Raw genomic sequence first — 13,696 nt, forward strand, 5'->3', positions numbered from 1 at the left:
TTGTTGTTGTTGTTGTTGTTTTATGGCGGTTGGCATCCAAGTGTTGCATTACCGCCAGCCTTTATTCCTCAGACTTTGTCGTAGTCCTCAGGCTCTGTCGTAGTCCGTTGTTGTTGTTGTTGTTGTTTTATGGCGGTTGGCATCCAAGTGTTGCATTACCGCCAGACTTTATTCCTCAGACTTTGTCGTAGTACCATGGATGTTGTTGTTGTTGTTGTTGTTTTATGGCGGTTGGCATCCAAGTGTTGCATTACCGCCAGACTTTATTCCTCAGACTTTGTCGTAGTTGTTGTTGTTGTTGTTGCTCTATGGCGGCTGGCATCCAAGTGCTGCACCACCGCCAGACTCCACTCCTCAGACCTTGTCGTAGTTGTTGTTGTTGTTGTTGTTTTATGGCGGTTGGCATCCAAGTGTTGCATTACCGCCAGACTTTATTCCTCAGACTTTGTCGTAGTCCTCAGACTCTGTCGTAGTCCGTAAAAGTACTCCTTCCATTGCTTTGGTGTTACAAAGCCCATGAGGTCATGATATGTCTTTGTGACTAAAATAGTTGTTGTTGTTTCAGAGACCAACCGGCTTTATTCCAGGGAGACTCTTCTTCATCTTCCTCTCCTTCTTTGACGTTCGGTGCTTCCACCGTACAGCTTTATTCTTTAGGCTTCATTCTATAGGCTTTAATATGTCCACTGATGTCGCCGCTTGGTAGCCGTGCGTCTACGAGACTGGGCGAGGACAGGAGACCACCCCCACCCCCATCTCGTCACTCTGATCACTCTGACTCCCCACAAGCAGACCCCCATCACTCCGACTCCCATTTAGCGCCTTTAGCCTGTTTTCTATATCTGCCCAATCAAGCTCCTTTGTTCCAAGGAATCTCCCTGCAGCTTTAGCAATGATCCTGATCCTTTCAGTTCTGCTTTGAGTCTGAGCAGCACAGTTTACAACATCCACCATAAAGAGTACAAAATCCTCTCTATCCACAACCAGGGTATTCTCATTAATTCTGGAACCTGCACACTTGGGACCTCCACTCTTGAAACCTTCACACTTCTTGGGAGCCACGCTGGCCTCTCTCATTTCGCCCTGGCTGGGAGCAACGCTGGCTCCTCTCTCTGTATTTACTCTAAACTCGTTACTTGAAACTTTCTTGACTGCATCTGCATAGGATATACCTTGAGAGACCTTTATTTTCTGCACCTCAGCAGCTCTTTTGCTAAACCTGCATCCCCCGTAGGCAGAGCTATGTTCTTCCCCACAGTTACAGCACTTCAGTTTTGCACCCACGTCACACTTCCCATACTCATGATCTCCTGCACATTTACCACACCTTTGCCTCCCTCTACAGACCGCTGCAATATGCCCAAAGCGCTGGCACTTAAAGCAACGCAGGGGCGGCGGAACATATGGCCTGACGCTATAGCACATGTACCCAATGAACACCTTACTAGGCAGGCACCTCCCTTCAAGTGTTACCATTACCGACAAGCTGTCACATCGTACCCCAAACCGGGTCACCTTCAAACGCCTAGCGTCCACCACCGTAACTCCCGTCAAATTCTCCTTAACTTCATCCACAGACGTCGCCGTAGGGACACCTACGATAACTCCTCTGACCGTGTTTCTTTCAGCATTAGACACAAGAATGTCCTTTCCACCCAGACGTTTAGTTCCAATCGCCTTCCGTTGCTGAGCCGCGTCCTTGCACACGACCAGCAGCGAGCCATCTCTAAGGACACTCGCACTCTTGATCACTCCCACAGCTACAGTTAGGCTCTTTGGCAATGCCACTGAATTCCACTCCTTAAAGGATGCACTATCCTGTGCAAGCTTTATGATCACCTTACAGTCTCTGCTCTCACCCCGGACATCAATAGCTTCAGCCTCATCCTGCTGCTCATTCCCAGAACCCTCGGACGAGCTAAGGGACTTTTTACGTTTACGGGCACGTGCAGGCAGAAAAGGCTGCTCCTCCACGCCGTCCAGAACGTCTTCCATCCCCGATCCACTCTCCTCCGCCATCTCCCGTCTCTCCAGACCGGGTGTTGAGCCGCAGAGTGTCGGCCCCGGACAGCAACGATTATGTTCAGGTGAACTCTAAAGAATAGAAGTCTAAAGTCTAAAGAATATAACTCTAAAGAATAGAAGTCTAAAGTCTAAAGAATAGAACTCTAAAGAATAGAACTCTAAAGAATAAAGTAGGTGGCGGTAAAACGCCGAAGAAGACGTCATGTACATGTTTATAAAAAATGATCCACTCTTAATACCTGACCCTAATCGCTTATTTAAGTAGTTAACAAGCGTCAATAATACTTAATAAACTAGTTTTTGATTATGAATTCAGCTTTTATAAATATAATTTGTAGTCATTATAAATCGGTGCTGTACTTACTGCATCTTGTCTACAGTGAAATGCATGGAAAACAATATAAAATTCAAATTAGGCATTCAAAAACGTTCTGACAAATGTGTTGGAATGGTTTATACTTCTATTTCTAGACAGTTGAAGCTGTAAAGAATTGGATCATTAACTGTCCAATTATTCTAACATAAATTACTATATACGGATATTAAGTTCTGTACTGGGTTGGTTGCAACAAAAAGTAATTTATTTTATTTTATTAGTTTATTGATATAGAAATAAAAACATTCTCACACACAAAATCATATACAGCAGCACAGGAAACATACTTAAAAATACATCTTTATTTGTTACAGAGAAGCACTAAAGAGTAATCATTCTTCCAGACTGAAAATAACCATTCAACAGTAGTTCATAAATACCACTTCAACACAGTATAAATACATCTGATATACTTCTTTTAAACATCCACTTAACCATTAAATTCTGTCACTGAAACACTTAAATGACAAAGTCTCAACCTACACGGCTCTTAAATCATCTCAAACTAAAAATGATAACATAACCACAATATCTGAAAATGTAAAAGCCAGCTATAATACATTAATTATTCTGCACTTTTTACAGCGAGCTAGGAATGACACTGATAAATGTGACATCGGGGCTCAACTGCCTAAATATAGATCTGAATAACTTTACAAAAATATCTTTATGTTAATTCGCTCCTGAAACTAATGTGGTTTAGTTATTCAGGCCACGGCACTGAGTAGGATATTTTGGCAAAGTGAAAGGGACTAGCATACTGAAAACACAAAACGCTTATAACTTAAGATAAACAATTTCACAAAATATTCAAGAAAGCACAGCTATAGGTCCAAAAAATTCAGCATCGTATTTTTGAAAGTCACAGTGATCAAGTGATATAAAATATGATAAAAGTATTTCATCTAATGGCCAGAAGTATAAATATCAGTACCAGTTAAAATATTGGCATAGTGGTCTATAAATAAAAATAAAGTGTTATGGAGATTCCTCACACTGGTACTGTTCCCTTTTTAACAGTTTCCTCCAAAATATAACACTTATTAATATGGCAGAAGTGTTTTGAGTTTCATTTAAAAAAGCATTGTAGCACATTTTTGGATGCCATTGTCGCTGCAGTTATTCCATGTCATCTTCACTAAAGAGTGGTGGCTCAAAACTTACGATCTCCTCATAAGTTAATCCTGCAGGAGAGAAAGATAAATTAAGAAAAAAAAGTATTTGTTGCACAGGGGTAAATTTAGTGTTGCAATAGTACAAAAAGATACTCAAGATATATAAAGATAAACCAATAAACAAGTTTAACATGTGGCCACCATTTCCGATCTCATCGGATCTCGGAAGTTAAGAATAGATGGGATCATTGAGAAACTGGGACTATATCTCCCGGCCACTGTTTATGGTGCAGATGGAGAGCTGTTGACCTTGACTGGGGATGTCAGATGATACTTTGAGGATCTCCTCAATCCTGCAGTCACGTCTTCCGAAGAGGAAGACGGACTTGGAGTCTGACTCGTCCATCACCCAAGCTGAAGTCACTGAGGTTGTTACAAACTTCTCTGTGGCAGGACTCCGGAGGTGGATGAGATCCGCCCTGAGTACACGGATGTCTCTGGATGTTGCAGGACTGTCTTGGCTGACACGTCTCTGCAATATTGCGTGGCGGTCTGGGACAGTGCTTCTGGACTGGCAGACTGGGGTGGTGGTCTCGCTGTTCAAGAAGCGGGACTCAAGGGTGTGTTCCAATTTCAGAGGGATCACACTCCTCAGCCTCCCCGGTAAGGTCTATGGGTACTAGAGAGGAGAATCCGACCGATGTTCGAACCTCGGATTCAGGAGGAGCAAAGTGATTTTCGTCCTCGTCGTGGAACACTGGACCAGCTCTTTACTCTCCATCGGGTGCTTGAGGAGTTCATGGGAGTTTTCACAACCAGTCCACGTGTGCTTTGTGGATCTGGAGAAGGTTTTTAACTGTGTCCCTCCTGGTGTCCTTTGGGGGGTGCTCAGGGAGTAGGGATGTCACAATATAAATTTTAGAGTCTCTCTCTCTCTCTCGCTCCCCCTCTACTTTCGGCTCACGCTGTCAGTGGTGGGGACCCTTGCTCTGCCCCCTGTAAACTCATGAAGCAGTGCCATAACATTTTTTTTTAATAAAACTTCTCGCACTAGTGTGGACCTCCGTCTCAGTGTGCAACGGACCAGTTTTTCAAGGCGCCACAGTCACGTGTACGACGCGTTGACACGCTGGGCTCTGGCACACGTGCACGCCGCCGTGACTCGTGTTGCGCCTGGAGACATTTCTGCAGATAATCGCAGATTCCAAAAAAAAAATAAAATAAACTTGACTAATAGCCATAAATAATCGTGATGATTGAAAAAAATATGGTTAATCTTGACATTGAGTCTTGAGACTTGAGTATGGAGTCCGGTCCCTGTATGACCGGAACAGGAGCTGTGTTTGCTCACCATTGTGATTAAGAATCGAAGGCAGAGCTCTCAGTTTACCAGTCAATCAACATTCCGGCTCTCACCTATGGTCATGAGCTTTGATTAATGACCAAAAGGAGAAGCGGTCGAAATTAGTTTCCTCCGCAGGGTGGGTGGGCGCTCTCTTAGAGAGTGTGAGAAAGCTCAGTCACACGAGAGGAGCTCAGTAGAGCCGCTGCTCCTCCAGCTGAGGTGGCACAGGCATCTGTCATGGATGCCTCCTGGGCGCCTCCTTGGGGAGGTGTTTCGGGCATGTCCCACTGGGAAGAGACCCAGGGAAAGACCCAGGACACGCTGGAGAGGCTAGGTCTCTCAGCTGGCCTGGAAACGCCTTGGGATCCCTCCGGAGGAGCTGGAGAAAGTGTCTAGGGTGAAGGAAGTCCGAGTCCCTGCTTAAATTACTGCCCCCAGGACCCGGCCCCGGGTGGAAGAATTTAGATGGATGATGCGTCATGTAACATGCACTCCCCTGACCAAATAAACATCATGATAATAATAACAATAATAACAACAACATCAAATACTATGAATAAAATAAAAGGAATTGAACTTTGTAAAGCAGAAGAAATAGAAGACCAAAATGTAATAGCTGTAATTATGAGAATAATTTGGTTTGGATACCTTCAGTGGTCATATTATGGTAAATAAATATAATATAAAATGCTGTACAGTACAGATGTACAGCATTTTATATTATATTTATTGACCATAAAGCAAAAAAGCTGGAAATCCTCTCACCGTATCAAATAAACCAATCCATTTAAACTAAATTACAAATACAAAAGCCCACTGGTTAGTGATACAATACTAATTAAGGTTAAGTTTAATGTAACATACGTTTCCACTCCTCAATGTCCAGCTCTCGGCTCTCAAAGCTCTGGTCGTAAGGGTCGGCCACTGGTTCGTCATCTGGGTCATGGTACTGACTGAAATATGGATGAGCCAAGGCTTCAGCTGCTGTTATCCGCTGGTCTGTATCCAAGACCAGCATTTTCTCCAAAAGATCCACAGCTTACAAAAGAAAAAATTATGCACAAGACATCTTCCATGCAGCAAACATAAAAAAATAGAGCTAGCGGTATTTTATCATAGGCGAGGTGCATAGAAATACTCAAGTCAAACAATAATTACCTAGCGGGTTGGCACCAATAAAAACGTCAGCAAAGTTCCTCTTGTTCATGAGAGGCAAGGACATGACGTAATTTCTGGCCTAAAAACAAAATAAAATGTCATGACGAGCTGCGGCAAAACAAAGTGCAATCTCAGACTTTACTGCACAATTACATGGAGGAAAAACACACACACACACACACACGCACACGCACACGCAAAACTATGACAATTCTGACAAGGTAACAGGCAACAGAACTTAGAACAGTTACATATTTTCAAGAGTTCAAAAAACAGACAGAAAGCACAGGCAAATCAAGGAAGAAATATAAATATTAACCAACATCAGTTCTTACTTCAATTTAATATTGTGCATGGGATGCTCATAACTGGTTGTAGGAATATCACTTTCACTGTAGGAAATTAGTAATGTTTTATAATTAAAGTGCGAGAAAATAGCTCAGAACTCCAGTCAGAGTCAGTACATGTTATTTGCAAACTATGCCTATGGCATTGCTGGAGCATATCCATGTTTATGACTGTCCAAAAATAAATGCAAACTCAGTTTAATTAACATAACAGAGGATCAAGATATGGTTTACATGACAAGTTCCTTGTTAGATGTAGCAAGTTAGTTCACACAGAAATGTGATCTTTAACACTAAATACAATTATACAATATAAATACTCTACTGTAATGTCTAGTATTTAGCCAGAAGTTATGTTAAATCAGGAAGAAGTGAAGGCCTCACTGAAGACGCACCTCATCGTCTCACCTCGTGACTGGGCATCCTGTTTATTAGAGAAGTCGGGGGTGTTCCTGTCAAACGCATGATCTGCTGTAGCTGGTTTATATCTACGAAGCTTGTGTCAAGGTGTGTATAGCGACAGAGCCAAGAATGGAAAAGGCTGCTTTATAATATGTTGGTAAGCTGGAACATTTGACATATTATAGCAGTTAGAATGTAGGGGAAGATAAACAGGTGTCAAACATTCATACCATCTACATCCACAAAACCAAGCACCAGACAACAGCATGCTTGCCAGCAAGGAAGCACGCTGGAGACATGAGAGCTAACGCAACCAAACATTTGTAAAACATGCATAACTTTAAGAACTCACAGACTCTGAAGAGATTTTCTTCAAGAGAGACGGCTCTGGGGTCCCCACAAGGAGCATGATTAGCTTCAACTGGTCAATGTCTACCAGCACATGGTAAAGGAACACCAGACAACGCCATGGATGACAAGTGTGACATTATTAGTTTCATTTTTATAACACAGCTGACAACAGCAGAGTTCTCACAAGCAGAGCTCCAAAAGCTGAGTAGATAGAAGGCGGAACTAACGCTTTTCAAGCGATTAGGCATGTTTAAAAGTGTACATTATGTACAGAGTGGCTTTGAATAATTGCACAAAAGACTGCTTCCACCAGAGCTGAAAGTGCAAACATACACAAAGCAAGAGGGAATGAGCAACAGCAAATGAAAAACAAAAAGAGCTAAGCCAAAAGCGCATTGGAGTAAAATTGTATTCTAATTAAAGTCATCTAAGTGTAAAGTTCTATTCATCAGGAATCAAAGCAATTATTTTTCAGGTAATTTCTGACAGAAATGGTGATTTTAATAGATAGCAAAAAACTGATTTCACTGTTTAGATGCAAAAAGATTAAGAGTTTCTATCCATCTTTTTCATTTGTATTCATGTTTTGCAATGATGTTTGATTAGACCTGGGATCAAAAGACAGAAAAAAAAAACAATGAATCCGAATACTGAGAAATGGGCATTGTAATTGAGTAAATGTTAAGCAATTATTCATCAGAGACGCTTAATGCAAAGGATACGGTCAGTGCCAGGAAACAGTGTCCTTCCAGTGAGCAGCTCTGCCATTATACACCCCACAGACCAAATGTCCACTAAAACACACAACCACAGATTTAAAACAAAGCTGGGATTTGTCACTTGCATGACGTCCATTACCTACAGTACCTGTCATATTGTAATGCATCCAGTTGAGCATGATCTCTGGGGCTCGGTACCAGCGGGTGGCCACATATCCGGTCATCTCATCATCAGTCTGGCGAGCCAAACCAAAGTCCAAAATCTGGAGAAATGTAAATCAGTGGAAATACGGGTGTTTTAAACGGAGATGCAAACAAAATAAGCACTGATGTCCATTACACTCACTTTGAGTTCACAGTCTTCATTCACAGCCAGGTTACTTGGTTTCAGATCCTAAAAAAAAAAATGTACTTGCTTCATGAGCGAACAAAAGGTTATAATTTTTCCACTTCCACTTCCACTACACATTGGGAAAACATTCGAGTTTCATAAAAGAAGGATAGTACATCATGTGAAACTAGGGCAGCATTCATAACTTTGGTTCCTGCTTGCTTGTACAAGTCTACTACCAAGTAACAATGCAATAAAATACAGTTTCACACTTAAAAATGTAGGCCAAAGTAATATAGATTAAGATGACAAAACACGTGACTTACTCTGTGAATAATGTCAGCAGAATGGATATACTGAAAGAGAGGAAAACAGATCCGGTAACATTATCAGTTCAGATCAGGAAGCATTTATCCTAAATGGCTCATAGATTAAGTACAACAGAGTTTGTTTATTTGTTCTCACCTTTAGTCCTCTGAGAATCTGGTATATGAGGAATTGTACATGGTCATCTGTCAGTTTCTGGCATTTAACTATGTTGTTCAGATCAGCTCCCATTAGATGAGTGACCAGATATCTGACAAACAAAAGACACAATTTGCTATAAAAAAAAGAATTGATCTTCACCCTCACAATGAAGTTACATCTGTTCATCAAAAAAAGCAAAAAGGCCAAAATAATCTTTAATTCTGCATTATTTTATATATTTTATTTATTTCAGTGTACAATAATACATTAAAATTATTGCCATTTATATAGATATTGGCATTCATAATTGTAAATATATATATAACATGTTCATTGTTTATTTTTAAATTGTGTGGCCATTTCCACTGAGCTTAAAAACTGTGCTAGCTGCCACCGTCTTTTCACTTCTCTCTTTTAAAAGGCCAGACGTGACCCTTCACAACAAGGCATATTATTTAGTTACACACTCAAGACAAATTAGCTTTATCTGGAAACATTGATGGATCATTCAAATATAATTCCAGACTTTAAAACAAACACAAATAGAGAGCTTCAGCAAGGCGGAGAGAACAGGATGCTCCAGTGGCACTTTCACAGCCAAAATACACAATGCCATAAGCTGCCTCATCACTCTGGGCCGGGCTCAACAAATTCCTTCGTCATAAATACTCTCCTATTCTGAGAGAGAGAGAGAGCGAGAGCAAGAGAGACAGAGCGAGACAAGAGAGACAGAGACAGAGCGAGACAAGAGAGACCGAGACAGAGAGACAAGAGAGAGACAGAGGGCGAGAGAGACAGCAAGAGAGACAGCAAGAGACAGAGACAGAGAGACAGAGAGACAGAGAGAGAGATAAAATAGCAGCTGGCTGTGCTTGAACACCAAAGCAAACGCTCTCTGAAGTTCATTGCTTTGGAAAAAAAGATATAAATAGTGATCCAAGTTTTCCTGTCTCTGATAGAAAGAGGAGCCAGGGTTGTTGTTGTTGTTGTTGTTGTTGTTGTTGTTTTATGGCGGTTGACATCCGAGTGTTGCATTACCGCCAGACTTTATTCCTTAGAGGAGCCAGGGTTTGACTCTACAGGAGCCTGGTAATGCTACTGTGATGTCACTCAAAATGAAAGTTCATAATGTGCCAAAAATGTTCTAATCTCGACAAAGCCAAAAGGAAGGTTTCTTCCTCCTAAATCAAGTGTCATAACACTGTGTTAATGCAAAGCAGAGTTGAGAGCCTCTGCGTAATAGACATGGGTGTTGCATGTGTGATATAAAAGATCTGCATGGTATGACAACAGGAAGCAAATTAGGTTTGAAATGTATATTTTAATTTAAGGTAATTTTTTTGTCTTCGTAAGGAAATTTGTCCTATGCAATTGACCCGTCCTTCAGTACCGCTGGGGCCTGTCCCCAGGAGCAGAGCAGCGGGACCCATGTTAAGAGCTTTGTGCTAGGCTTAGTCGAGACCATTTTTACCAATTGTATGTTTAGAGTGCTGTGATCATCTGTCAATTCAAATCAAGTGTACGTCCTAAAAAACAAACTCACACATTGTTGAAGCAATGTCTCACCACTACTTTCCATTTCAAACCACAAGCAATATTCAGAAAAATTACCACCACTGCTGACATCAACAACAACAACAACAACAACAACAACAACAGAGCTTAGAGAAGAAATGAGAATTCGAAAGTAGAAGGAAGGAAGCACGAGCAAGTCACAGTTGCAGCCAGAGGTGAAACTCTCAAGAGTGTAACGTTTGAGAATGTTCCAGTGTGTGGCGGCCCCCGGGTGGTTTCCAGCCTTAGACACAAGCACATGTACTGTACAGACTTTAAATGAAAGAAAACAACTTACACATCCTTAAACTCCTTTAGACTTGGTGTTGGGGAGAATACATCTAATAATCCGATTACCTGCAAGAAGGCAAAAAAATTAACAACTAAAGCGGCACCAAATGGTAAAACGCTGTGGTTGGAATAAAAATGACACAAGGAAACAAGCAATTTCTCTACAATTATTTACAATTAGTGTCCACTGCAAAACACAAAATAACTGGATCTTCGGTTTGCAGAACTCCTTCAACCGTAAGTCAGCCCACCCATTTCTATATTGTTTTAGATCAATTTTGCAATTTAAATTGTCCAAAATATACATAAAATAATGAGCCTCGAGTGTCATTGACTACAATTATACAGCAGAAAAAAGTCTTCTCAAAAAACGTTGCAAGGATTTTACTTCACTCTCAAATGCTAGTGATACATGTGATTATATATATATAATATATATATAATATATATATATAATATATATATAATATATATATAATATATATATAATATATATATATAATATATATATAATATATATATATAATATAATATATATATATATAATATAATATAATATAATATAATATAATATAATATAATATAATATAATATAATATAATATAATATAATATAATATAATATAATATAATATAATATATATATATATATATATATATATATATATATATATATATATATATATATATATATATATATATATATATATATATATATATATATATAGATTTTCCCCCCTTAACTCACATTTTCGTGTTTCATGTGCTTGAGCAGCCGCAGCTCTCTGTATGTCCTCTTTGCGTGGATGATGGATTGAAAGGGTCGGGAGAGCTTCTTTACAGCGACTTTCAACCCGGTTTTCTCATCATAAGCAGAACTGTGGGATAAGACAAGAGTCAAGAAAGATAAGAGAGTGATAATTCAAGAGTAACAAGTACATAATGACAGTAAGAAAGAGAATCTAAGTAAGTGTGAGGAAAAGTGTGTCAGGACCTGAGAAGGAGATGAATCTGCAGTAGACACTACATTGAGAAACTAGGGCTGCTGAAGGCAAAGGAAAGAGGAACATCAGCACAAAATGTCATCTCTCAGCAATTACAGGAGCCAGATTCTGTCCAGCTGCATCAGGCCTGATCCTCCTCCATAATCTCATGAATGACATATAAAAGACTTCCCCTGTCACTTTTCCTGTTGCAATTGCTGGGAGAGTGCATTTGACCAAACGTTTCTAAATGCCAATGAGCAGCTTTTGGTCCTTGAAGTAACAGGTCTAGAGTTCAGACTTTTGGAAGAATATATTTGACTTTCTTTTCGTTAAAAAGTAAAGTAAAGCGTTGTCTTTTTATATGCACATGGAATGAATATTTGAATACATATATTCATGGGTTTCAGCTTCCTGTTTTTCCCACAGCGGTCCTCATTTCTCATTATTCTGAAACCCATATATATTTTGTACTTTTAATAAGTCTGTGCCTTATTCATTAAGTGTACCATTGTAGAAACATTCAGTTGTAGTCATTAGAAAACAACACAATTTGACTCTCATTCTTGGATGAAAGTTGAAATGTCTTGTTTTTCTAAAAACAGTGTCCAGATGACATTCACACACAAACAATAACAGAAAAGACAAAATACTCAAATATATAATGTTGACTTTTTACCTGAGCCATATTCAGACGGCTTCAATAAAGTCACTGGAGTTTAATCATGAATCTAATTACAGCAGTGTGGGTTCATTATAACATGCAGCGGGGTAAACAGTTGTAAAGGACAGTTTAGGAAAAACAATCCGTCTGAGCAGAGAGCGGACAGTAATCTGACCAGAGACAGATTATGGAGTTGCCCGGCAACAGCACAGCTGTCCTTTTCCATTTGCAAAACAAACATCTGCCCATTGGACCACGCTAGACCCAACATTAGTGTCCTAGATAACACTTGTACACTCACTACTGTTTAATCAACAAGACAGGTCTTGTTTTAACTTGATGGTACCTGTTGACCCAGAGTCTTCTTGCAATAATGCAAACTAACTTTACCACTGTCACACCAAAACAGTGTTGGTGTTTATTTGGAGAAATGGTAGAACAGCATACTTTCCAAATTGGACCGTGAGGAAGCAAATGCCACAGATGAATTCAAATAAAATGTGTTTTGGTGTCAGACTGTGGGACGAGGGAGAAGAATACATACCTTTCCAGCCACTCTGTCCTCTCATGTGAACAGTATGATTGTATACAACTTGTGTAGATTTGATTTATTGAAATGTGTAGCTTCTGACATGAGGTTACAAACCAACTGTGAGTTTATTGACGTCCCTGAACAATGGCAGTGAATGTTTCAGGTGAATGTTGTCGCGGGGAAAGCCTGCACACTGCACTTCCCTGAGGAGGTGACTTGAGGAGCTAATCTAACTTTAGCTAACACAGGCCTGCGCTGAATGAATGGGGTTATTATAGGTGACTAAGCGCCACAAAGTGAGTCAAACACGTACCATACAGATCCATATGCACCCGAGCCGACCGGTAACAGGTTCTGGTACCGCTCTGGCACTTCCCAGATGGTTTTGTTGACGTCCTGTCGGTAAAACTTGTGCCTGTCGTTCTGCGACATTTCTGCAAAACTGCCCACGGAGCCGCGAGTGAACTCCGAGGTGGAAACTCCGAGCGGTGCAGCCCGAGGTGGAGTTTGCAAAGTCCAAAAGTAAGAAAACAGCGATGAACTATTCTCTCCTTTATGGCACAACTTACACGCAACACGCTAAAATACTATCGCGCGCGAGTGTTTCTGAAAATCTCCGTCATGTATGCGGCTTTTGAACGCTTTTCTCTTCTCAAACTGCCACAGTCCGAACCAGGCAACTCCCGAGAGTTCACCTTCTGCGTGCAACATGCAGCGAAGTCTCGCGAGAACAGCAGTGTCTCCTGTGACCGCTTCAACTGAACTCAAAGTTAAATATAAACAACAATGTATATGTGTCTTTTTATACACAATAAGATGAAAGATGTCTCTTTTAAACTCATTCTTACCCCACTATTCAATTTATGCTACGATATATCAAACAATTGACCCCAACTGCACTGTTTGTAAAAAAAAAAATACCCTGAAACACTTAGTCACCTTTTTTGGAATTGCACTATTATTAAAACCTTTTGGAGAAATTGTTTACAATTTATAATACGTCATATTGAACCCAACTTTAGTTTAAAATTTTAAC

General features: G+C 40.2%; 1 protein-coding gene across 2 annotated transcripts; it reads right to left on the bottom strand.

Annotated features, from left to right (window-relative positions):
• Positions 1-2,687: 2,687 nt before the first annotated feature.
• Positions 2,688-13,364, bottom strand: mapk14a (mitogen-activated protein kinase 14a). 2 transcript variants are annotated; one of them, XM_072450092.1, is made up of 12 exons: positions 12,974-13,364; positions 11,230-11,359; positions 10,490-10,548; positions 8,635-8,746; positions 8,496-8,525; positions 8,185-8,232; positions 7,987-8,101; positions 7,842-7,913; positions 6,775-6,854; positions 6,020-6,098; positions 5,726-5,899; positions 2,688-3,585 (listed from the first exon to the last, which is right to left on the bottom strand). In XM_072450092.1, exons 1-12 carry the CDS (start codon positions 13,090-13,092, stop codon positions 3,521-3,523), a joined length of 1,083 nt encoding a protein of 360 aa, XP_072306193.1. In that variant the 5' UTR covers positions 13,093-13,364; the 3' UTR covers positions 2,688-3,520. The 2 variants fall into 2 exon arrangements, with proteins under 2 accessions (XP_072306193.1, XP_072306192.1); XM_072450091.1 differs by lacking the exon at positions 6,775-6,854 and adding an exon at positions 7,121-7,200.
• Positions 13,365-13,696: the final 332 nt, after the last annotated feature.

The sequence above is a fragment of the Eucyclogobius newberryi genome, unplaced genomic scaffold (assembly GCF_026437365.1).
Source record: "Eucyclogobius newberryi isolate DKJ021-1_F unplaced genomic scaffold, fEucNew1.0.hap1 SCAF_17, whole genome shotgun sequence".
Classification (NCBI taxonomy): domain Eukaryota; kingdom Metazoa; phylum Chordata; class Actinopteri; order Gobiiformes; family Gobiidae; genus Eucyclogobius; species Eucyclogobius newberryi.